This window comes from Rhinatrema bivittatum, chromosome 7 (genome assembly GCF_901001135.1).
Source record: "Rhinatrema bivittatum chromosome 7, aRhiBiv1.1, whole genome shotgun sequence".
NCBI classification, from domain to species: domain Eukaryota; kingdom Metazoa; phylum Chordata; class Amphibia; order Gymnophiona; family Rhinatrematidae; genus Rhinatrema; species Rhinatrema bivittatum.
The window spans coordinates 153339473-153365696 of NC_042621.1; the positions used below are offsets into that span (position 1 = coordinate 153339473).

The 26224-nt window shown below is 44.9% G+C and overlaps 1 protein-coding gene across 1 annotated transcript in view; it reads left to right on the forward strand.

The window, feature by feature from the left end:
• The window catches only part of PARG (poly(ADP-ribose) glycohydrolase), a 511630-nt gene that overhangs the window by 23769 nt on the left and 461637 nt on the right, over positions 1 to 26224 (forward strand). The window contains exons 4-7 of the mRNA XM_029610698.1: positions 12962 to 13765; positions 14237 to 14325; positions 24313 to 24452; positions 25804 to 25889. Coding sequence (XP_029466558.1) covers positions 12962 to 13765; positions 14237 to 14325; positions 24313 to 24452; positions 25804 to 25889 — 1119 coding nt within the window. The remainder of the gene's footprint in view (positions 1 to 12961; positions 13766 to 14236; positions 14326 to 24312; positions 24453 to 25803; positions 25890 to 26224) is intronic.

Consider the following 26224-nt stretch of genomic DNA (forward strand, 5'->3'; position numbering starts at 1 on the left):
CATATTCAACAGTGTCTAGACAAAAACGTTTTGTTTTTAAAATGTCTTAATTCTGCTCGAAAGATGTCGGTGTTCTTAAGATCCTCATAGTGTGTCAGAAAGATCTGTTGTGTCCAATTTTAGAGAGCTTAACTTAGTTTCTACATCTGCTTTGAGGGATGTAGATACCTCCTTTTTCTTTTTTTTTTTTTTTTTTATGTTAAAGTACCTCCTTTTCTTTTAAATCGATGATTAAGACCGTAAGATCCAAAGAACACTAAACTAGTCTCTGAAAAAGACAGAGGAGGGTGCAGTACTAAAGATGCATATCCAGCATAGCTCTCTGCTTCAATGGCAGGGGAGAAGAAAAACAACCAATAAGGGCTGTATAACATAGTCTGGGAAAAAACAAATGAGCATGGGTGTAGCTTGCTTATTGCGGCGGTTACTACCCCTACTACCCCTAACTAATCAAGCTAGATATTTCACTTGGATGCAGCTCCATCACTGCTCTCTACATTAATGGTGGGGGAGGAAGGGAAATAGAACCAAGAGCTAAGAGAAATAGATAAGTATGAGAGAAAAAATGTGTGAAGCTTGCTGGGCAGACTGGATGGGCCGTTTGGTCTTCTTCTGCCGTCATTTCTATGTTTCTATATGTTTCTATGTAAAGCTTGGCTTGTTCCTTGAAGTCGGGCAGTTCTTCCATTGTATTAATTTGACTGATTCTGACACTATAATGCATAGGGGTCTCTTAAACAATTGGTCTCTATATTGGCTATAAATAAAGGTACAAAAATGGGTTCTTAATATATAACTTACTCTTAGGTAACTCCGTTTTGGAAGCTTTACTTTGCAAACTGTTTACATGCCTTGCAAGGTGATGAGTTTTAGAAAACGAGCCCTACCCCTTTTTTCCTAGTCTCTTCTGCATATATATCTTTATTTGTATTTATAAACCGCCTGAAGCAAGAAAACTGCTTAGGACTTGGTATCCATCAGGGACCATGTGGTTTGCGCTGATGCACCAGTGGCTGCAAGGGGACTCTTAACTCAGTCCTCCGTGCACTCTTTGCAAAGCTGCTTAGCCTGCCAGAGACAGGCGGCTCACCTGAGACAGGGAGCTTGGACAAAGGTGCGATAGGCTCAGGCTGGATGGGGCAATAGATGGAGAGTAAAATCCTCCTCTGGAGAATTTCACTGGGTGTCAGCTAGTATATTAAATTTGTATTAATTGAACATTTTTAAGAAAAAAGTCCACATTTTGGCTAAAACTTTGGTTTACTACTGTTGTATGAAATGGCCCTTGCTTTCTGGTCAAATGTCATGGTGAGGAAAAGTAATCATGGAGTGTAAATGCAGAAGATAAGGAAAAGGGTAAAGTAGTAGGAGATGGGCTTCTGTGAAAGAGGTTCTTTGAGGTTATGATGTGCGTGTTAGTCCTGGGGGAATTCTGCGCTACTGTGGAGTGCAGAATTTGCGCAAAAATTCCAGTTTCTGCGCAGAATTTGGAGCAGACCCCACTGTGCTACAAGTGGACCCCATCCTGCTTGCGGTGAAGAGCAAGGCGGTCCCAGTGTGCCACTTGGCGATGAAGAGGAAAGAGTCCCGGCGTGCCGCGTCCACGGTGACGACGGGGGTGCAAGTCCCAGCATGCAGCGAGTGAAGCAGGCCCCGATGAGTCTGTGTGTGTACTGGCTGTGTGTAGAGATATGTGTTTAAGACTACAAGCTGGTGTGTATGGGAGAACATGAATAAGGGTGTATGTGTGTGCGTGCCAGAGAGAGGAAGTCTTTATGAGGAGATTGGGAGCTGGTGTGTGTGAAAAAGGGAGTTTGTGTTATGTGAGGGTGCTTGTTTGTGAGAGAAGGAGCCTGTGTGAAGGGATATGTGTGTGAGTATGAGAGAGAGGGAGTTAATGTGCAGGGGTGTGTGAGAGAAAGATAGGTAGCCTGTGTAAGGGTGTATGCACGAGAGAGAGGGAGCCTGTGTGTGAGAGAGAGCGCCTGTATGAGGGGGTACATGTGCATGAGAGAGGAGCCTGTGTGTGTGAGAGAGAGGGATCTAATGTGCAGGGGTGTGTGTATGAGAGAGAGATAGGTAGCTTGTGTGAGGGTGTATGCATGAGAGAGAGGGAGCCTGTGTGAGAGGCAGTACTGAGAGAGGGGGTCAAACTCGGGGACTGGAGATAGAGTGGAAGGGGTTGAGCCTAACGGAGAAGGGGAGAGATAGTGGAGGGTAAAGGAGTTTGGGGGCCTGAGAAGGCAAAGTGAAAGGAGACTGGCCAGGGGAGTAGGGAGAGCAAGTGGAAGGGACATTCTTACAATGTACTTCTTGGGAAATTCTGCTCAAAATAGTTAAAACTCTACATCTTTAATAATTTTTTTCTGTATTTTAAATTAATTACTTAAAAGGTTGTCATGTAAATTGTGCTATTTTAACCAACATAAAGTATGCAGACTTCTGCAGAATTTTCAATTTTTGTGCGCAGAATACCCCCAGGAGTAGTGTGTGCATAGCAGTTTGGAGCCAGACAGTTGTAACAAGATTGGTGAGGGAGGACTGGATAAAAGGAGAAAAAGGAATTGCAGTAGATGTATGCAAATAGATTATGCACTTTCTACGATTTGTTTTGAATCTGCTGGTTGTAGGTTTTATGGTGTCTTCTTGTTTTAGTACTATTTGTAAGGGTAAATAACTGTCCTTTTATTTATCCATTCCATCTCACTCTAGATTTTATAAACTTCTATTATGTCCCCTCTCCGCCGTTTCTTTTCCAAGCTGAAGAGCCCTAGCCTCTCATCATTGGAGAACTATACCATCTCCTTAATCATTTTTGCTGACCTCAATCTTTTTTGAGATGGGGCACATAGTACTGAAGGTGCGATCGCATTATGGATCATTCCTCACATTCAGGCCGATACAGAAAAACGCACGGGAGAGCTGGCAAGCGCCCGCTCTCCCGACACGCACAGGCCACTCTTCTGGGCGCGCGATTCAGAAGGCCCAGGTATGTAAATTAGGGCCTGTGGTAAAAGGAGGCGCTAGGGACACTGGCGCGTCCCTAGAGCCTCCTTTTTGACAGAAGCGGCGGCTGTCAGCGGGTTTGACAGCAGACGCTCAATTTTATCGGCCTCGGTTCTCAGACCCGCTGACAGTCACGGGTTTGGAAAATGGACGCCGGCTAAATTGAGCGTCAGTCTTCCAACCCGCAGGCAGATTTTTTTTTTATTTTTTTTTAATTTTGGGGCCTCCGACTTAATATCGCTATGATATTAAGTCGGAGGGTGTACAGAAAAGCATTTTTTTTCTGCTTTTCTGTAAACTTTCCCAGTGCTGGCCGAAACTAACGCCAGCTTTTGGCCGGAGCCTTACTGTATCAGCCTGATTATATTTGCTTTTCTGACCACCGTCGCACATTGAACTGAGGATTTTAATGTATTGTCAGCAGGGACTTCAAGGCCCTTTTTCTTGGGTGGTAACTCCTAATCCAGAACCCAGCATTGTATATCTATAATTGGGATTAATTTTCCCTGTGTGCATTACTTTGTACTTTTTAACATTAAATTGCATCTGCCATTCAGTTGCCCAGTCTCCTAGTCTCACAAGGTCCCTTTGGAGAACCTCACAATCTGTTGCTGTTTTAATAACTTTGATTAATTTTGTGTCCTCTGCAAATTTGATTACCTCACTCACTTATTCCCTTTTCCAGATCATTTATGACTGTTTAAACAGCACAAGTCCCAGTAGTGGTACTCCATTAATGACCTTTCTCCATTTGGGAAACTGACCATCTGTTTCCTGTCTTTTAATCAGTTATCAATCCATAGTAGGACTCTACCTCCTCTCCCGTGACTTTATACTTTCCAGAGGAGTCTCTCATGGGGGACTTTGTCAACTGTCTTTTGAAAATCCACTATTTCACCTTTATATACATGTTTATTCACACCTTAAAAAAATCTAAAAACTGATAAGGCAATACTTCCCTTTGCTAAACTATGTTGACTTTTCCCCATTAAGCCATATTTGACTATATAGCCAGTGATTTTGTTTTTATAAATAGCTTCTACCATTTTTTTTTGCCTGCACTGATGTCAAGTTGACTGGCCTCAACACCCCAAAGCCCTTTTTGAAAATTGCCATTGCATTGGCCATACTCCAGTGTTCTGGTACAGCTGTTTTAAATAATAGGTTATAGATTATTAGCAACAAGTTTGCAATTTTCATTTGTGTTCTTCTAGGACTCTCTTGCAGGTGTGGTTATCATTTGGTCCTGGTGATTTGTTACTCTTTAGTTTGTCAGTTTGATCTATTGCTTCCTCCATTATTGCAGAAATGTTTGCTAGTTGATTCATTTATTTACATTTACTGTATTTAGCTCATGCCTTTTCATTGTAGCTCAAGGTTACTTCCAGATACAGTAGGTAGCACAGGCAGAACTAAAGCTATTTGCATAGTTAATTTCTATTGTAGAATAAGCTTTTTTTTTCTGTTGTCATGAGGTGTATTAGGAGCTTAAAAAGTCTCTATGGGGAGCTTATTTCACTATGCAAATAGACTACTTTAGAAGGAAGCAAGCTATTACTACAAAATCTTGTTGGTGTGAATAACAGCCAACTGGTGATTACCAGATGTTGGACCCATTTATATGGCTCTAGAGTTTGCAAAATCGAACCCTAATTAAGAAGCCCTGCCCAAGTTAAGTCAGTTTTGTGTAATAAAGGAAATCCTAATGCTGTGTAGTTGATTCTAAAATGTGCAATAGGGAGGATGACTTGTAGACCCAGATTTCCATTTAACACTGCAGTTTCTAAAATGTTCCATTATTTTTCTCCCCCTCCTACAATAAATCCTGCCCAGAGTTATCAGTTCATGCTTTTTAAAATAAATTCTGATTGCTTAACCAGGAAAGCCAGATTAAAAGAAATGCCTTATTCTTGGGTCCCAGAGGCACAAAGGGAGAACATATACCAGTAACTTATTCAAGATCATGCAGAATATCAGTGGCAGAAGTGGGTCTTGAATTCATGACCCAGGACTTCTAAATCACAGGCCTGGGCTCTAATCACTAGATTAGTAATTCCCAATATGGCGCCCCCCTGTGGGTTATTCAGGGGTCTGTATTTTCAGTTGGTGCCAACTTTGCTCCAGAAAGTGTTGGTTGTCATCAGTGAGGAACAGGATCTAGTGAATGGAGGAGCAGTGGCTTTGCAATAAAGGCTTGAGTAGAGGAAATAGCAACCTACAGGAGGCCATATACCTTCGGAGCCATGCACCAACCTAAGGGGGTCATTTATCAAAATGCGATAAGGCGTTTTCGCATGCGTTAAGGGCTTATCGCATGCATTAAGGCCTAACGCATGCGAAAACGTGTTTACCGCATGCGATCGCACCATATCGTATGGTGCGATGCAAATTCCAAAAATAGTAGGAGTTAGGGGTGGAGAGTGGGGCTGGGTTAGCCTGCCTGCGAAGAGCTATCGCACAGCCATAACGCCGATTTTAATAACACCTCTTTGGATTGCGTTAGGCTGTGCGATAGCTGCCGTGACCATGCGGTAAAGTTTCATCGCCATTTGCGATGTCTCCCGTACGTCTGATTTCAGCTGAATTGACAGGTTCGGTGCCTGGGAGAGGGAAAGAGAGAGAGAGACCGGCCATATCATGGCCCATAGGTAGGTATTTGTATCCCTATGGTAGGGCCACCAAGTAACTCTAGGTGGGGATTACTCTTTCGGATAGTAGAAAGACTAGGGGGCACTCCATGAAGTTAGCATGGGGCACATTTAAAACTAATCGGAGAAAGTTCTTTTTTACTCCACACACAATTAAACTCTGGAATTTGTTGCCAGAGAATGTGGTTAGTGCAGTTAGTATAGCTGTGTTTAAAAAAGGATTGGATAAGTTCTTGGAGGAGAAGTCCATTACCTGCTATTAAGTTCACTTAGAGAATAGCCACTGCCATTAGCAATGGTTTCATGGAATAGACTTAGTTTTTGGGTACTTGCCAGGTTCTTATGGCCTGGATTGGCCACTGTTGGAAACAGGATGCTGGGCTTGATGGACCCTTGGTCTGACCCAGTATGGCATTTTCTTATGTTCTTAGGTAAGAGTGTAGGGGGTTAGGGGCCACTTTGACATTCTACGTGACACCTACAAACAGAACAGTGAGAGAACATTGCCCAAATCCAGGGCCGGCGGAAGCACTAGACGAACTAGGCGGTCACCTAGGGCGCCAGCTTCCCGGGGGCGGCACTGCCCCGGTAAAATTAAGAGAGCCGCGCTCAGCTGCTGCCCCGGTAAAATGAAAAGAGCTGCATTAAGCCGCCGCCCCCCCGATAAAAATAAAAGAGCCGCTGCCGGCAGCCCGCCCCAAAAGACCCATCTGACCTTCCCCAGCGGTTCGCGTGCTCCCGGTCTCTCCCGCTGCTCTTTCTTCCCTGCTGCCGTTGCCGCCGGGCTATCAGCAAGTTCAAGCCCAGCGGGAACGGCAGCAGTGCAAAAAAAAAAAGCTGTGGCATCCGCAGCTGCCCTTTTTCTTCCTCCCGCCCCCCCCGACCCGGAACAGGAAGTGATGCGCGGGAAGGAGAAAGAGCGGTGCCGCATGAAAAAAATAGCGGCGACAGCAGCATCGGCCCCCGAGCAATTGAAGCAGCCGGTAATCGGGAAAGGAGTCAGCAGCATGAGCCTCCCGCGGCCGATGGGATTCTTCCTTTTGGCCTGCGGGGGCTGGAGGAGGAGGCTGCTGCAGCTACCATTGGGGGGGGGGGGGGGGGGGGAAGTGAGTGAGAGAAAGAGAGAGAAGCAGCCAGCCAGCCTGTGTGTGATTGAGAGAATGTGTGTGTGATTGAGAGAAACTGGTCAGAGAGCTGATGTATGTGTATATGTGAGAGACAATGAAAGTGACTGCTCAAGGAGATGACTGATGTGTGAGACAGTCAGGGATGTGACTGATGTGTGTGTGTGTGTGTGTGTGTGTGTGTGTGTGTGTGAAAAAGAGAAAAAGCATGGAAGTGAGAACTCTGGGTATGTGAGAAAGCATGGGAGTAAGAAGCCTGGTGTTGTGGGGGTGTATGTGAAAGAAAGCATTGGAGTGAGAAGCCTGATTATGTGAGAGGGAGCATGGGAGTGGGAAGCCTGTGTGTGTGTGTGCATGTATGAGAGAGAGACTGGTTGGTAAGGTGACGGTGTGACTGGTGTGTATGTGAATGTGAGAGAGAGAGAATGTGATTCAGGGAATGAGAAGCCTGTGCACCTGGAGAGCGAGCATGGAAATGAGAGAGAGACTGGTGTGTGTGTGTGTGTAACAGAGAGAAAGTGATTATGGGAATGAGAAGTCTGTGCATGTGAAGAGAGTGAGCATGGGAGTGAGAACCTGGGTGTGTGTGAGACACAGCATGGGAGGGAGAAGCCTGTATATGTAAGACAGAACAGGTGACTGGTGTGTGTTTGTGTGTATGTGAGAGAGAGAAAGAAAGTGATTATGGGAATGAGAAGCCTGTGCATGTGAAGAGTGAGCATGGGAGTGAGAAAGCTGGGAGTGTGTGAGATACAGCATGGGAGTGAGAAGCCTGTATATCTGAAAGAGAACATGGGAGTGGGAAGCCTGTGTGTGTGTATGCATGAGAGAGATCAGGTGACTGGTGTGTGTGTTTGTGTGTGAGAGAAAGAAAGTGATTATGGGAATGAGAAGCCTGTGCATGTGGAGAGAACAAGCATGAGAGTGAGAGACTGGTGAGTGTGTGTGAGAAAGAGAAAGTGATTATGAGAGTGAGAAGCCCATATATGTAAGTGGAACACGGGAGTGGGAAGCCTGTGTGTGTATGGCATGAGAGAAACTGTTCAGGAAGGTGACTGGTGTGTTTGTCAAGACTGTTTGGGAGATGATTGGTGTGTGAGACAGAAACTGGTCATGGGGGCATGACTGATATGGTGTGTGTGTGAGAGACATGGGCCTTAAGGAAGAGGACCATGAGTATAGAGCTTAGCCACTACTGCTGCTTCTGGTGTGTACTACAGCCTGCATGGAAGAGGAGTAAGAGAGCTGCTGGAGGGGGTAAGTAAAGATGGCTTTTTAAGTTTATTTTTCTTGATTGACTGCCATTTTAATTATTTAATATTATGTGATGTGTCTGCTTTTTTTGTTTGAGCAACAAGTATAGCTTTGGTTTATGTTTATTTTATTTATTTTTATTTATTTATAAAAGTTTCTATACCGTCGATAAGACAAATCATCTCAATGGTTTACATGGCATAAAAATGTCAAATAAGTGTTCTGTTATAAATACAGACTTCGTTATTTTCATTAATGCACAATGTAAGTTAATTGTGTGTGGAGGCGGGGGGGGGGCGCGGCATAGCTGACGTTTCGCCTAGGGCGCCTAATACCCTTGCACCGGCCCTGCCCAAATCTCATCTTTGGGTGAGTTTCCTCACTCCGAAGGCCAGCAAATCTTCACAAGAGACCACTGTTCTGTTTGTAGGTGTCACGTAGAATGGCAAAGTGGCCCCTAACCCCCTACACTCTTACATAATCCCACCTCGAGTTACCAGGTGGCCCTACCATAGGGATACAAATACCTACCTATGGGCCATGATATTATGGCCTCTCTCTCTCTCTCGCTCGCTCGTGTGGGACCATTAAAAATGGTCCCCCAGTGATTGAATGCAGGAAATACAACAGGTCTGGCACGTATCGCAGAATCTGAAATGGTATTGCAATTTGCACTAACTTAGCTCTTCGCACAGGTAATTAGTGCAAATTGCGATAAATGCTATATTAGCATAAAACACGCCCCTTTTGCTATCGCATGCGGTACTTACCGCATTTTGATAAATCCAGGCCTAAGGGAGGTGAGATGTGAGAATAAAATACAGATGGTGAAGAGGGCATGCAAAATTAGAGGAAAGACAATAGAAGAATTGCTCATCATTTTCTGGTACTTTCATGTATCCCAGAAATCTTTGTGTAATGTTTATTTTCCTTATTGACAAGCAGATGGTAACAACAAGTGGATAGAAACACTAAGATATGGACTAATAAGGTAAGCAGTCTAGCTCTGATTTGGGCTGGAAGCCTCTTACCTTTTTGGTGGCACCAGCTTGCAGGCAAGGAACCACACCAATGTGTTGTGGGTTACCAAAATAAACACTTTATACCAGCAGCTTAAGAAAAATCTTTATTTAGAGAGAGGAATATTTCAAGAGAGTGCAAGGGAAGTCCGAAGCAGTCTCTGAGTATTGTTGATATAACAGATAAAATAGGTCTCACCTCCAATTTATACACCAGTGGGTTAGTTTGCTTGTTTGTATAACATTTTCATAATTGGGTGGCAGTAATACAACATCCTCTCAATAGGATAGTTTTATAATTTTATATATATTGATGCTGGGATTCTTATAAATCATGTGACTTCTTGTAAATTGATCCCAGAAGGCAGGAATGAAACTTAAGGCTGACCTTGACATTTTGACTTCTTCTGGTCTACATTTCTGAATTTCAGCATATTTTGTCATATCAGCAACGTTGATAGTTTTACAAGTATGATCAGTATAATTTCACAGTGCAGTAATAATTTCATAGGAAAACCTTTTCAAAGCACCCTAACATTCCCTCAGTTTTATCTTTTTATCATATTTAGCATGACAATATAAATGATAGAACTTAATCCCAATAGACATTCTTATATCTATGTCTTGTATCATAGGAAATAGTCATTAAGAATCATTCCCAATTTTGAAGCTTTGCACTGAAAGTACCCCAGCGAGAAGGAGGGGCAGGAAATGACCAATTGTCTTTTGTCCATAGTACGAGTGTATATATAATTAATTTAAAAAGTTCAAATTAGATTACATAACTGTTTGTGGGAAGTCGATAGCTTCCAAAATGTAACTTTTTTCTGAGGATTACTGTTATTCAGAGCAAATACAAGGCAGTAATATAATATTGTAATTGAGTAAATCTAGTTCATACACTCCAAGGTTGGGTATTAAGTAACACATACGTCTGTTTGAACTGGATGGATTGGATAGGTCTAGTCATCTTCTTTTCACTTGTTGATGAAGATGGATATCTGGATGATTGGAAGCAGAAATTATCATAGAAATGTTGACATTACAATGGACAGAAAAGTTGAAAATGGTGTACTCACGGGTGATAGAAGATAACAATCTTTGGAAAGCTCTCTTAAAAAAAAGACACCCGCAGCTTTTATAGCTATATGTCCATTATCTGAATGGGGTGTATACTTGTCATTTTTCTGGAATTTCTGTGATTTGGTTTTTTTTTTTGGGGGGGGCCTCTGCATATAAATCATGTCTGGGTTAAGATGAAGCAGGAGCAAGATCACTGGAGATCTGGCACTCAAGATTAGATGAAGAAGTTTTCAAAGCCAGAAAGTTCGAAGGTGGATGATGATTCTTGGAACCAAGGGATGCTAAATGTTAGAAGTCCACAGGAATGTAAGTTGTCTTGTTGAGTTCCAGGGTCGATGATGACTGCTGTTGTCAGTGGGCAGTCCCAGGAGCAAGCAGTTTAATATTTGTAGAGCTGAATCCTGGATAATGTCACTGGAAGCAGGAACTCTGGGCAATCTATGCCAACCACCTTCCCTTCAGATTGGGTCCTCTGGTGCTGGTGGCCAGCGAGGCATGAGAGGCGGGGGTAGCCCCTGATGTGAATGAAGTGAGAGAAAGCTGGAACTGATCAAGGAACTGGAACACACCAGGAAACTAGAAGCCTGGGTTGAGACCAAGCAGGAGCTCAGATTGTAGATTCAGAAGACAAATCTTCCAAGGAGTCAAGAATATGAGACAGTTTAGTTAGTCAGTTCATTTCAGAGATAAGATATGCTAGAACAGTGAGGAAGCATTAGCTGTAAAGGTATTGTGATTAGAACATGAGTGCACATTCAGCAACTGGTAAGATTAAGGCTCTTCTGGATTGTAGTTTTCAAACATTTCTTTCAGGAACAGGCTATGATGATGTGAGTCTGAATGAAGAAGAGTGGTGCTTAGCCACATCTTGGGCAGGAAAACAAAATTTACCAGGATGCAAGTACTTGTTTGTCATAGGACACCGATGGACCTCTTCCAGTAGAAGTGAAGAATTCAGCAGATGAGGGATTTTAAGGCTTATCCATTGCTGAACCTTAAGGAGCCCAATGGGGTTCAGACGTGCCTCTTCTGTGTTCGCTGTTGCAGGTTCAAAAGAAGACTGCAGGTTTGAATGTTAATAGGTTGCAAGCAAGAAGTCAGTCAATGGTCCAGTAATGGGCCTCATCTGTAACTGCAATAATTGGAGAAGATATTTTTCACAATGATTGGCATGGATCCACTGGTCAAGTCTTTGTAGTTGTAAAGATGAATGAAAAGATGTGGGTTGTAGTATCAATGTGGAAACAGTTTGAACAGTTCAATGCAGTCGTCTGCTTTTTGGCCTAGCGATGGGATTTGTGGATCCAGGCTTTCTGGTCTTCAACTTTTGTGGCTATAGGTATGGGGAGTCTGCTTGTGGACTTGACAATGCAATACGAATCTGTTGAAAAGTACTTTGCAATATAAAATCATTGTCTGTTGATCAAAACAAATCCAGTCAAGTTTTATGTTTAGAGCTGGGGGTGTCTGATGTTGGCATGGGTGTCTGGTAATCACTCCAAATGGATTAAAGATTAGTATCTCTGGCTGTTGTATCTTTAATAGATTTGGCAGAACTGCTGGCAGTACCTTTAAGGAGCATTAAGTCAATTCTGGTTTAATAATCTTTTGCATATGATTCAATTTCAATTGCAGAAAGAAACTCTGTGAGGAGTTCGTTTTGTGTTATTTTATAAAAAGATAAGAGATTAAGTTGTGGTAATGAGTGGCCTTACATTATGAGAAACAGTTTTAAAATTATAGTACATAGGAAAAGACTGATCAAGCTATGTAAAATATAATTTGGACACAACTCTGGTTATACTTTTCTCTGTTGCAATTTGTATACAAAGAATTCAGAATTTTTTGTTTTCCTTGTAACAATGTCCCGTAACTCACTCCAGATGCATAACTGGTTAAGCTTTGAATGGAGTAGTGCCCTCCCCACCCCTTTTTTTTTTATTTTTTAAACACATTCCTTAGGGGTGAGCCGTTCTTGTTTGGGCACCATCTTGCCAAATTATATTCCATATATTTCTGTACAAAGGTACATTTTAATTTGATGGAAGAAAAGAATAACTTTTTCAGATGAAATAGGATTTCTCACAGGACAAGCAGGATGGTAGTCCTCACATATGGGTGACATCATCAGGATGGAGCCCAATCACGGAACACTTTTGTCAAAGTTTCTAGAACTTTGACTGGTACCACTGAACATGCCCAGCAAAGTACCAACCCTGCATCCAGCATGGGTCTCCCTTCAGTCTCTCTCTTTTTTTTTTTTTTTTTTTTTTCTGCGCAGCTTTTGCCACGCGGACTTAGGAACTCTCTCACAAGTTCCTGACAGGAGTTTTTTTCCTCAGGAGTTTCTTTGCAAATTGCAAAAATTTGTAACCCCTTGGGGTTTCCCTTCTTCACCATTGATAGCCGCATCCGTCCGGTAAGTTTTTACCAGTTTTTCGGTCGGTTCCCATCGGGGACCGGTATAGGCCTCTCAGGCACCGACCTCGACTGGCCTATATTTGACGACGGCGATGGGGACGGGTTTTCATCGGTGCCCTGAATGTCCTAGGACAATGTCCATCACAGACCCTCACCAGGTCTGTGTACTTTGTCTGGGCCCGACACATGACGTGGACTCGTGTACCAACTGCACCCAAATGACCCCGAAGGGCCGCCGGGCTCGGCTAGAAAAAATGGCTTTGTTCCACACAAAGCAGCGTCCACCATCCCAGGCTTCCGCGTCATCTGCATCGTCGCCGCCAACGAAGTCACGCCATCGGTCGGATACAGTTGACTCTTGGTCGATGTCGAAGTCTACTACTTCACCGTCCTCTGTGCCATACAGGGGAAAGGCTGAGCACCAAGAGAAACATAGGCACTGCAAGTCCATTCCATCGATGCCAGATGCACCGGGACCTTCAACTTCCAAGTCTCTCAAGCCACTGAAGAAGAAGCCCTGTGCTGAGGAGCCCCGAACCTCCTCTGAGCCGGGTGCACCAAGGCATTCCCTGCCTTCCGTGAGCACGGCGGCTGAGACTTCACTGGGACCAGTGGACCCTGTGGCGATGCCCTCCATGCCAACTACTCCAGACCTGGTGTTAGCTGCATCAGTGTTCTGTGAGGAATTGCACCGGATGGTGCAAGAGGCGGTGGTACAGGCCATCCATGGCCTTCCGAAGTCAGACGCCAATACCGGTTCCCGTGCCGGCTCCGGAACTGATGCCACAGATGCTTCTTCTGCTCCTCGACAGGCTGGACATCCTCATCGGTGCTCTGCCAATGGCTCCGGGGAAAGCACCGATACCCCTCAGTCCCTCGACGCCCATTCATCTTTCCTCGGACGAGGATTGTTCATGGAGGCCGGAACCGGTTCCAGAGCCTTCTGGATTGTTTCCACAGAGGCATCCACTAATGCCATCAGTGCCCCTTCATCGATGCCAGACCGGAGACCATCGATGCCGCACACGAAGCAGTATATGCCAGCACCGATTCCTTCGGTGCCCAGACTTCCTCCGGCCGGAGAAGGTCCCTTTCTACTGTTTGACCCGCAATTTGGGGCTAGGGATCAGCCTTACCAACCATGGTCCGATGACTCATCTGATTCCCAGGACACCGGAGATATCCTATCTGAGCCTTTGCCACCTGAGAGGTGGCAAAGGCTCAGATAGGTCCTCCACCGGAGGACCTCTCCTTCATTAAGGAAATGTCTGAGACTATACCTTTTGCCCTGCAAACTGAAGAAGACTCCAGACACAAAATGCTGGAGGTCCTTCAGTTTGTCGACGCACCAAAAGAAATAATGTCCATCCCGGTGCACGATGTTCTGCTTGATTTTCTGCAGCGCAACTGGGAACATCCTGTTACGGTTCCTCCGGTCAACCGCAAGACTGATGCCACCTATTTGGTTCAGTCGGCCCCTGGTTTCCAAAAAACACAATTGGCTCATCATTCAGTGGTAGTAGAGTCTGCCCAGAAAAAAGGCCAGGAGACCAAGGCCTCATTCTTGGTACCCCCTGGGAAGGAGCAAAAATTCCTCTCTGCTTTTGGGCGTAGTTTTCCATGGCTCAATGTTGATTTCTCGTATTGCGGCATATCAACTTTATATGATCCAATACAACAGGAATTTATTCAAGCAACTACAGGAATTTGAGTCTCTCCCGGATGAGTTCCAAGACCAACTGAACTCCATCATTAAAAAGGGCTTTGCAGGTAAGCATGAAGTCAGGTCAGGATACGACATTTTTGATACAGCTTCCAGGTTATCAGCAGCCGGAATAAGTGCAAGGAGGTGGGCCTGGCTAAAATCCTCAGATTTACGCCCAGATGTACAAGGCTGCTTAGCGGACCTCCACTGTATGGGGACAATCTATTTGGAGAAAAAATCCAAGAAACTGTCGCACAACTCAAAGATCATAACGAGACACTGCGGTAGGTTTCCGCTGTACATGCTGACTTCTCTACCTCTTCTAAACAGCTGTTTAGGAGAGAGGCAAAAAGAACTGCTTACAAAGCACGAAGATACTACCCTCCACCAGCTCGGACTCGTCAATCTAGACCCTTTCAAAAGCTTCCACCTCAACAACCCGGGCCTCAGGAAAGCACAGCCACCTGTGCAACCTGGTCCTGCCTCGGGGTTTTGACCCGACCCCCCCCCCCCCCCCCCCCCCCCCCCCCGAGAGCGATTGTCATCTTCCCCCTCTACCATCTCTACCGGTCAGCAGCCGGCTATGCCACGTTACCACCATGAGGCTCAAGGTCACCACGGACCAGTGGGTCCAGTCAGTCGTAGCTCAAGGTTATCATATAAACTTCCTCTCCATAACGTCTGACTCTCCACCTCGGCCGAGGTGGATTTCTTCCGACCACTCTCAACTCCTGCACGGGGAGATGGCTTGCAGGAGGGAAGCTAACGCCATAGAACCAGTTCCTCCTTTACAAAGGGGACAGGGCTTCTACTCCTAATACTTCTTAATACCAAAAAAGACGGGAGGCATTCGCCCCATATTAGACCTTCATGCTCTAAATAAACATCTATGAAAGAAGTTCAGAATGGAAACCTTAGGCTTTTTACTACCTCTTCTCCAACAGGGGGATTGGCTTTGCTCTCTAGATCTAAAAGACACGTACATGCACATAGCAATTACCCTGTCTCACAGGAAGTACCTCCGGTTCCTCGTCAGAAACCAGCACTTCCAGTACCAAGTACTTCCATTTGGCCTAGCTTCAGCCCCTCGTGTCTTCACGAAATGCCTGGCAGTAGTAGCCGCATACTTAAGACGACTAGGCACTCAACGTCTATCCTTATCTAGACGACTGGTTACAGAGTGCTCAGTCTCCGGAGGCGGTTCTTTACTCCCTCCATCTCACTGTGCGGCTCCTACTATCATTGGGATTTCTAATCAATTATCAGAAGTCCAATCTGATTTCGTCTCAATCCCTCTTTTATCGGAGCGGATCTCGGCACTATCCAAACGAAAGCTTTCCTTCCCAGGGACCGAACTCATATGCACTGTACAGTCTCACCGAACCACGACTGCGCGTCATGTCCTAGTCTTGTTGGGACATATGGCGTCCTCGATCCATGTTACCCCAATGGCTCGACTTGCCATGCGAGTAACACAGTAGACATTAAAATCCCAGTGGTCCCAGGCACACCATTCAATGTCCAACATTGTCCATGTCACCAGGCAGCTTCGTCTCTCACTGGCTTGGTGGATACAAGAGTCCCACCTGCTCAAGGTGCCGTTTCAGGCTCCAGAATCTCAAATAATTCTGACAACTGATGCTTCCACTCTCGGTTGGGGAGCGCATGTAAACCACCTGCAAACTCGGGGAACCTGGTCTGCAGCAGAAGTGCAATATCAGATAAACTTTCTGGAGCTCAGTGCAATCAGATATGCCCTTCTAGCCTTCCAGGATTGCTTATCCAACAAGACAATCCTAATCCAAACAGACAGTCAAGTAGCGATGTGGTACATCAACAAGCAGGGGGGCCCGGTTCCAAGCTCCTGTGTCAGGAAGTAGCACAAATTTGGCCTTAGCTCTCTCTCATTCCATGCTACTGAGAGCGACCTACCTGGCGGGCGTGGACAATGTTCTAGCGGACAGACTCAGTCGTACTTTTCAACCCCACGAGTGGTCCCTGAACCCCGCATTCGCGGATCACATATTTCAGAAGTGGGGGGTATCCGAGCATCGACCTCTTTGCATTGGTTCACAATTGCAAGGTGGAGAACTTTTGCTCCCTACATCACAGTCAAAAAAACTCCACCGAGGGACGCCTTTGCCCGCTCCTGGGCAACAGGTCTCCTGTATGCCTACCCACCACTTCCTCTCATCAGCAAGACTCTAGTGAAGCTATGCCAAGACAGGGGTCTCATGATTCTCATATCCCCCTACTGGCCACGTCAGGTATGGTTTCCCATCCTTCGCGACCTCTCAATCCATCCTCAAATTCACTTGGGCACAGATCCGTCTGATATCTCAGAAAAACGGACAACTGCGCCATCCCAACCTCCAGGCCTTGTCACTGACAGCTTGGATGTTGAAAGGCTAATCTTGCAGCCTCTCAATCCCTCGGACTCTGTATCCCAGGTCCTGGTAGCTTCACGAAAGCCTTCTACTAGAATATATTATCATTCTAAATGGAAAAGATGGCACCTCTCAGAGTTAGGTCTACAAACTTCCTCCATTAGAGTACATGTCAGTGAGATGGCCGCCTTCCATAAGGGTACAGGGGATGTCTCTATTTCGACACAACCTTTAGTAATGCGCTTTATGAAGGGCTTGTTTCACCTCAAGCCCCATCTCCGTCCCCTGGCCCCTGCTTGGGACCTTAATGTGGTTTTAGCACAACTCATGAAACCTCCGTTTGAACCTCTGCATTCCTGCGAGTTACGGCATCTCACATGGAAGGTGCTCTTCCTTCTTGCTTTGACCTCTGCTCGCAGAATCGGTGAGCTGCAGGCGCTGGTTACGTACCCCCCTTACACAAAATTCCTTCATGATCGGGTGGTCCTTCACACTCATCCTAAATTTCTACCGAAAGTAGTCTCTGAGTTCCATTTAAATCAATCTGTCGTTTTACCTACTTTCTTTCCAAAAACCCACTCACATCCAGGTGAGCGGGCTCTGCATTCCTTGGACTGCAAGCATGCGCTAGCTTTTTATTTGGAACGCACTGCGGACCATAGGAAGTCCACCCAGCTATTTGTCTCCTTCGATAAAATTAAGCTGGGTATCCCGGTGGGAAAGCAGACCCTGTCCTCCTGGCTGGCGGACTGTATTTCCTTCTGCTACCAACAGACAGGCCTTCCGCTACAGGGACGCGTTAAAGCGCACTTTATTAGAGCAATGGCAACGTCGGTAGCACATCTTCGGTCTGCACTTCTTGCTGACATCTGCAGAGCTGCTACATAGAGTTCTCTCCATACCTTTGCAGCCCATTATTGCCTGGAAAAAGCTGGCACACAAGATTCTATCTTTGGCCAGCCTGTTCTGCGCAATTTATTCTCAGCTTAATACCCAACTTACTTCCAACACCCCGCTGGGAACTTCAGGCTGTCCGTTATCCAAAATCACCCCTGTTGTTGTGCCGGTTGCACGTCTTTGGGTGCTTTTGGTACATTGCTCGGGCATCCTCAACTCGATATTTACCCATTTGTGAGGACTACCATCCTGCTTGTCCTGTGAGAAAGCAGAGTTGCTTACCTATAACAGGTATTCTCACAGGACAGCAGGATGTTAGTCCTCACGGAACCCACCCGCCACTCCGTGGAGTTGGGTACGCTTGCGATTTATTTTTCGCACGTACTTTTTTCTATACACGAGAGTGAAGGGAGACCCCTGCTTGATGCAGGGTTGGTACCATGCTGGGAATGCTCAGTGGTGCCAGTCAAAGTTCTAGAAACTTTGACAAAAGTGTTCCGTGATTGGGCTCCATCCTGATGATGTCACCCATATGTGAGGACTAACATCCTGCTGTCCTGTGAGAACACCTGTTACAGGTAAACAACTCTGCTTTATCCTTATTCATTTTGAAAACAGTCTGAAAAACATGGAATAGATTAGAACATTTTGTAATTAGAAGTAGGCACTGTATCGAGTACCCAAAAAGATAAGTTTTAGAACACAGTTGTAATTTAAATAAAACACAGAAAAAAAATCAACATGTGACTGGTAGAATTTATAGAGTGGAAAATAAGGACTAGAATCTGGAGCAGGACCTGAGTTGAGTCAGAAAAAAAATCTTAATTCAACAGAAGAGAGATTTCTTTAATTGAAGTATTCATTAAGTAAATAAAAGTCCTGTCTGTATTTCTAAAGTGTGGCTCTTAAACTTAATTATCAAATTAAAACTTGAATTTCAGGATAATGAAAACAAGGTAGACTCCAAAATGTTTACTGGACATGGCGGCATGTCTCAAAATATTTTAAATACACAGGAATGGGAGCGATGATAGCACTCCAGAAAACAATATCAAATCCAAAAGGAGTGCACAGAAGTTATTGGTCCAAAGATTTTTAATCATCAAAACAAGGTAAAGTTTTATTGGAACTTCAATATGGCAACTCCATTGCTCCAAAGCAGTAAAGACAAATAATTCTTTCAGGGTCCCCCGACACGGACCCTGTGTTTCGCCCAAAAGCTGCGTCGGGAGGGACAGAATTAATTTGCAAGAACTAGAAAGAAACAACAATGAAATTACATTAGAACTGTGGACCTAATATAGGGTACAAAGTATACACTGTAGCGCTGGGAACACATACCTTTAAACTTGCTGAGGAATTCATACAGCTAATACGGCAAGGAGAGCGGGCGGATAGACAAAACACAGCGTTTTAAAGCCGACTGTTTTGGCGTGGTTTTTACAACCAATCAGAGAACGAGAAAATCAACCAATCATGACCAAGGTAAACAATGCAGGAGCAGAAACCAAAATAAAGACCCAAATAATTCAAATAAAATATTGCCATTCGATCTCCTTGTTAAGCCCTTCAGGGTGAAGGCGCAAGTCAGTCTAAAAATCCACTTCTGTTCTCTACGGATCTGCATGGAGGAAGGGAAATTCACAAGTGTTTGCCACAGTTCACATAAGACACAGATGGACATGAAAGCAACCTAATTTAACTTTAAAACTGTTACTTATTCAATAGACAGCCCATTCATTCACAAACTGATAAGCAGCATTATTACCCAGACTTTATAATTCATACATAACTGTTCCATACTCAGCATTTGTCGGGACATCCCATGCACTAGTATAATTGTGAGATCTATCACAACAACATGTATGCCTAAGGTCTCCCAGTTAAACAGTTAAATGCTCTCCCAAACTTTCCAGAGTCAGCCCCAATGTCTGCATGGTGGATTATCGTGCCAAACACCACAGTGATGGAACCATCTCGTGCAATTAAATACCCATGGGAAACCCAACTAACGGCTCGATACAGTATGGCCGCAGTAAAAACAGTGCGGCAGTGTCAGGCGCACCCTTCCTCCCCGCACGCACAGTTCTCCTGACCTAACGCCTGATTCTCTCTTCTAATCGCATGCAAATGCATGCCGCGGCTGTGAAGCGTTAGGGAAGGGTTATGCCAGCGCACCCAGGTTACTGTATAGGCGCTGTAACAGCGCCTATACAGTAACCTGGGTGCGCTGGTACCTGTCATTTCAAATGACAGGCACCAGGAAGTGTAAAAAAGTGTAAAAAGTGTAAAAAAACAAAAAAACCTGTGTGTTATATAAAAAAATAAAACAATTTTAAATACCTGTCGGAGGGCCGTGGGTCCAGGCGGCCGGTGGGCGGCGGGCAGCGGGCAGCCATCAGCGGCATCCGGTAGTCCCTTCTCCCTTCCTCCCTCCTTCCCCTGTCTGGATAAGCGTCAAAATCGCACGGGCGGGTCGGCAGCGGGGGGGGGGCGGCAGCAGGATCCGGGAGCGGCGGGTAGGCAGCAGCGGGGTCCGGGGGGGCAGCGGCAGCGGGGGGGCAGCGGCAGCAGGATCCAGGGGCGGCAGCGAGATCCGGGGAGCGAGTAGCGGCAGCGTGTTCGATCGGGCAGGCAGGTAGGTGGCAAAATAAAGATGGCCGCCTGCACGGGAAAATCGTGCAATTGGCCGCTGAAGACGTGACGTCACACCCCGTGACGCCAAACGTCATGACGTCACGTCTTCAGCGGCCAATTGCACGATTTTCCCGTGCAGGCGGCCATCTTTATTTTGCCACCTACCTGCCTGCCCGATCGAACACGCTGCCGCTACTCGCTCCCCGGATCTCGCTGCCGCCCCTGGATCCTGCTGCCGCTGCCCCCGCCCCCCCCCCGCTGCTGCCTACCCGCTGCTCCCGGATCCTGCTGCCGCCCCCCCCCCCCGCTGCCGACCCGCCCGTGCGATTTTGGCGCTCATCCAGGCAGGGGAGGGAGGGAGGAAGGGAGAAGGGACTACCGGATGCCGCTGATGGCTGCCCGCCGCCCACCGGCCGTCTGGACCCACAGCCCTCCGACAGGTATTTAAAATTGTTTTATTTTTTTATATAACACACAGGTTTTTTGTTTTTTACACTTTTTACACTTACCGTAGCAGGCCCAAGCCTTGTTACTTTTTCGTTTGTTTTTTTTTTGCTTCGGGAGGAGGGGACCGGACGGGGCTGCAGGAGACCGGACAGGGGCTGGACCGGATGGGGCTGCAGGAGACCGGTCGGGACCAGGGCGGGTAAGCAATGTTTTTACACTACACTACATTACACTAACTCCTACTAGGGGGAGGCGGTAAACTAGCAGGTTAAGGCTGCGGCAGAACAGCGGGTTACGGAGGAGATAGTATCAGCGCCCGTTACAGTATCGCAGGGGAATAGCTAATTCCTTCATTATACAGCTTTTTCGTTCATTTACATGCTGGGTGCGGAAAGGGTTTAGGAAGCGCTAAGGACGCGTGAAACTGGAGACTGTATCGCTGGATGGCCTTACTCGTCTGTATTGTGCGCTCCCAGCACGTTACAGACCGGGAATCTTTAACTCAACGTTACTGTATCGACCTGTATGTAAACTAAATAAACACAATCGCTAAACAACCCACAACTTATACAAAATCTAAACTCAGGTAAAACAAATTTCTCTCACTTGCCAGTATGTTGAAAAATGATCAAAATTAATGGGGTCTCACACATGGGGAAAGGGAGAAAACTGGAGGCTTCTCTGGATGGGGAAGCAAAGCAAGAAACAAGCTTATACTCGCCAGCCTGGCATGCCACTGCCCCCCACCTTTGCACTCCATGTCCCATCAGGTTGCCAACACTTTATACCTGCAGCTTAAGATAGATCTTTATTTAGAGCAGTGGTTCTCAACCAGTGTGTCGCCAACCACATGCAGGTGTGTCTCCACTCTTCCTGCTGGCCCAGCTGCTCCTCCTGCCCCAGCAAGTTGAGAACTCTTCTTCCATCCGGGCTCAAAATGCTGATAAACCCGGCTGGACCATGGCAGGAGAGCTGGAGTCAGCGGCACTAGCAGCGTAGTCTCTTCTTCCGGGCCTGGAAGAGGAAGTAGTGAAGAGCGGCCGCACACGCAGGAAGAAGAGACCATGCTAAGTACAAGTGCTGCAGCATGGCCGGGAGCAAAGTCAGTCCCCGCAGCCGATGGGACTCCTTATTCAAGACCACAAGGGCTGGCAGAAGAGGAGGCTGTTGCTGCTGCTAGTTGTTTAGTGGGGGGAGTGAGTGAGCAAACATATATGTTTGAGATCCTATGTATGTATGTGATTGAGAACCTGTATATTTGAGAGAACGTGTGTAACTGTAATTGAGAGCCTATGTAAATGAGAGAGAGCTTGTGTGTGTGTGTGTGTGTGTGTGTGTGATTGAAAGCCTATGTAAGTGAGAGAGCATGTGTAGGACTGAGAGAAGAAAGTTTAACCTCTCCCAATTCACAACAGTCTCAGGGTACCTGGAAATTGAACTTTTCCAGGTATGGAGAGCAGAGCATTTTTTTTTTAATCCTTATTTTTAATTATTGGGTCTTTGTGGTCTGCTGTTTTGAAATATTTTATTGGTGTCTGGAAATTTGATATGAGTGTTTAAATTATTGGATATTCAATTCATCAGTTGTTTTGAAATCTGTTCTTTTTGTTATATGATTTTACTGCTATTGATTTTACATTTCTTGATTTGTTTTGAGGACTGATGATGTTTCTCTTTTTCCTTTGTTGCACTGCATCCAAAGTCTCTGGCTTATTGCGATGTCCAGTTAAGTTTTGGTCTGCATGTTTTTATGTATACTTTCTGGTCTCTTTATTCTTTGTTAGGTGAGGGTCTGCACGCATGACTGAGGTGAAGTATTCTGCTGGCATGTTGTTTCTGTGTAGGGCTCTATAGCAGCCTGGCTTGCTCAGTTTTCCTAATAGGAGGAGTATTGGAGTTTTAAGGCCTGGTGTAATATTTTCAGTGTTGCCTTTTCTTAGGTAAGATGGTTACTGTTTGAGTGCTGGAAGTTGGTGCTGTGCTGGTTTGCTATTTATGTCATTTCTGGTCAGAAAGAATACTTATCTTTCCCTTGTGTCATTCTTAACAATACAAGTAATACTCTACTTTTTTTTTTAAATTTTTGCCGTGGATTATGAGCAGTGTCATACATGTGAGCGCTGTCCGTCAGGTGTGTCATGATGGGAAAAAAATTGAGAACCACTGATTTAGAATATGGAATATTCCAGGAGAGTGCAAGGGAATTCAGCAGCAGTCTCTCAGAGCATTGTTGATATAATAGATTAAATAGGTCACACCTCCAATTTGAACACCAATGGGTTAATTTTGCTTGTTTGCATAATATTTTCCTAATTGGGTGACACTAACACAACATCCAATCAATAGGATAATATAATTTTCTCAAACAGTATGAGGCTGGGATTCTTGTAAATCATGTGATTTATTGTATATTGAGCCCAGAAGGCAGGAATGAAACAAGGCTAAAGCTGACATACCCTTTTGACTTTTATCCTACATTTTAGCATTTCAGCAAGTTTGATATTTTTTTACAAATCTGATTAGTCTAACTTCACAGTGCAGTAATAATAGCTTCATAGGAAAACCTTTTCAGAGTACCCTAACATTTGCCATCTAACAACTTTTGATTCTACCATGTGCATTAAAAAAAAGCTGCTGCAACTTATCTTCTCATTCCTTGTTATAGGCCTCGCTAACTTCAGGACGAGGAAAAAATAAAAGTTCCTCGTGTATACTGATGTGCCAGGATGAGGGAATGTGCTGCTGGCTGAGTTGTAGGAAAATGGGAATGAATAGTAGTAATTAATTTAAAAAAAAATAAAAATTACAGGGACTGTTCCTGCCGTGATTTGGTGTGTGCAAACTTTTTTCATGTGAACAAATATTTTTTAAAACATTTGAGTGCCAGTTATTAGCTTTGCATTTCCTTATATAGTACAAAGAAAAATGTATGTGAGCAATCATGTAAAACCTATGAATGATGTTCTGAAATGTATGAGCAATTGCCCATGTGCTCAGCTTAGAGGGAACTATGTACAAGGTCTGGGCCACCCATAATCACATCTACTTTTTCCTAATGGGAAAAAGGAAGCAAGTTAAAAAAGAATCTGGGTTGCTTGCTGATATGGTAGAAAATTAGCATGGGGGAGGGGGGATGAGTAGCAAAATTTAGTGAGATGTCAAAGGGGTGGTTGTTAGAAAAATGTTTGGGAATTTCTGCTCTAGACACCAGTCCTCCTTTTTGCTTTTTTTTGTTTTTTTTCTCCTGGAGAAAGGCAATTTTGTTTCCCAGGGCTATTACCTTAAAATCCCTTTCCTCTAGTGCAGTACAGGGGGAGAATGAGACATTTCCTAGCACCAAATTTATTTGCCAGCTAAGGTACCACCAGTAAAGAATATAATGGTCAAGGATGTTTTTAAGCCATAAAAAGACTACTAAGGTGAAACTAGTCGGTTGCACATTGACAATAGGAAGTTTTAAACGTCCAGTCCACCGACCTTGCACCCAAAACCCTACCAGGTTAAGTTGCTGCCCTTTCACATTGGATTAAAAAAAGTGGGTGGATCCCTTTCGAAAACGAAAGCAAAGCAGGAGTCGCGCAATGGGAAAGCAAAACTAGGAGGAAAAAGTTGTGAGGGTTTAGGGGGAACGAGCAGCCCGGCGGCCATGATCCCGCCGCGCGCCTGACTGGGGGTGGGCAAGCTGAATGGGTCAGCTCAAGAAGCCGCAGGGCGCCGGCTCCGCGCCCCAGAGCTGCCTGGCTGGCCTCAACGACGTTATTGACTGGCAACTGCATCCGCTCTGTCTGCTGCTGCTCGGAGGAGCTGGGTGGGCCACCATGAGGGTCTGTAACTGGCATTCCTCCTTCACTGTTTGATTTGGTTTTTTTTTTCCCGTGGGCGGGAGTTATTTGTGAAGTTTGTGTTGTACTTACTTTTCAGCGATGTGTAGGTCCTTCCGAGTGTCATTTGTCAATTCATACCGCTTTCGAAGACTTGGCTTTTTTTTTTGTAACAGAATGGTTATTTTGCGATTTTTTTAGTTTGGGGAAATCTAAGGTGGAAGCAGCAGTGCCTCCCATTTGATTGCACTTTTCTGAAAGCCTTCCTCCCCTGTTTATATTAGTAGTTATATATTGACTGCGTTTCTTCAACTTCAGCATAAACCGCCGAAGATATTTCCAACTGTAGTTTCTGCATTTAAAAAAACAAGATTTCGCCACCTTCTTGGGCACAACATGAACGGCTCAGGCTTTTGATACTTCTAGGAACCAGAAAGATGGGGAGGACTGGGGGCAGCGGGCACTCGAAGCTCTCGCCGGTTGCGAAAGAGAAGCAGAAGGCTGCAGCTGCGCATGCGCTTCCCTCTCGGGCTCAGTCCGAGCAAAGGCGATTTCAAGCTCCACCGATTTATTCAGTCACTCTCCTACACTTTTGCCCCTTGCTAAGGATAGGTCAGTGCACTGCTTTAAAAAGAAAAAATAAATAAATAAATAAAATGGCAGAACGGATTCAAGTGACTGCAGCGGGCAGGAAGAGAAGCAGTAAACCTCACCCGGTCATTGGTAACTGTAGAGCACGTGATCCGAGGTGGCTTCGCTGAGTTCACTCAGCTTGGAGGAAAAAAAAACGTTAGAAGCGCAAAGTGGCTCAGGTCACTCATGACTTGTGTTGCAAAAACATTTTTGACAGGCTCTGCTGCTTTTTAAAATTATGTCCTCTTTTGAGGTTTATTGTTACCTGATTTTTTTTAAGCTCTCTGTAAATGTGACAGCACTAAACACTTTTTTTTTAACTGGGTTAGATGAATGAGGATGATAAACCTCTATTCACTTAGGGCAAATGAACTTGTTTGAAAAATTAATATAAAATGGAAATCATTATCAGGACGATTGCTTTTAAAACTTAATCCCATGCCTTCACACCCTTTCCCCCTGTTTCATTTTAAAGGAAAAATGAGGACGCAGGGTGTGCTTTCTATTTATTTTATAGCTTCTATTTTAGCTATTTTTTTTCTTCTTTGGAGCTTACTTCTTTATGCTCCCCACCAATTGGTTGAGTTTTTACTGTCTGGGAGTTTGACTTTTAGGCTGAGTTGCCAGACAGGTCATGCAGCATTATATAACAGGGTTCAAGAGAATACCTGTGTGTGGTTCACTGTGCAAATCTAGTTACTGTGATATCTTGTGTTACCAGATATTAAGATATATTTTTGCCAGTGGTTTTGCAGCATTTATCGCCAAGGCAAAATGCAGAAGTCAGAAGCAGCCCAGTTCAGATAAGTAAGTTTCTTTTGCTGCTTGTCCTTTTCCATTGCAACTCCAGATGTAAATTGTTCTTATTTTCTACTGTTTTTCTCAAATGGTTGTACTCTTGAGTATGATGAACCCTGTCTGACAGGATTTTTTTTTTTTGTCCAGTAGAAAGCCGCCAGTAGCATAGAATGATGATTTTGAACCTGGAGATTTGTTTGATTCCCCATTCAGTATGTGACCTTAAGCCAGCCCCCTTAAACTCAGTATATTGAAAAATGATCCAAATAGGCTGCAAAAACTTTGAGTCTGAGTACTGTAGAATGTTGCATTTTTTGACAGTGCTATATACATTTTGTACTAAG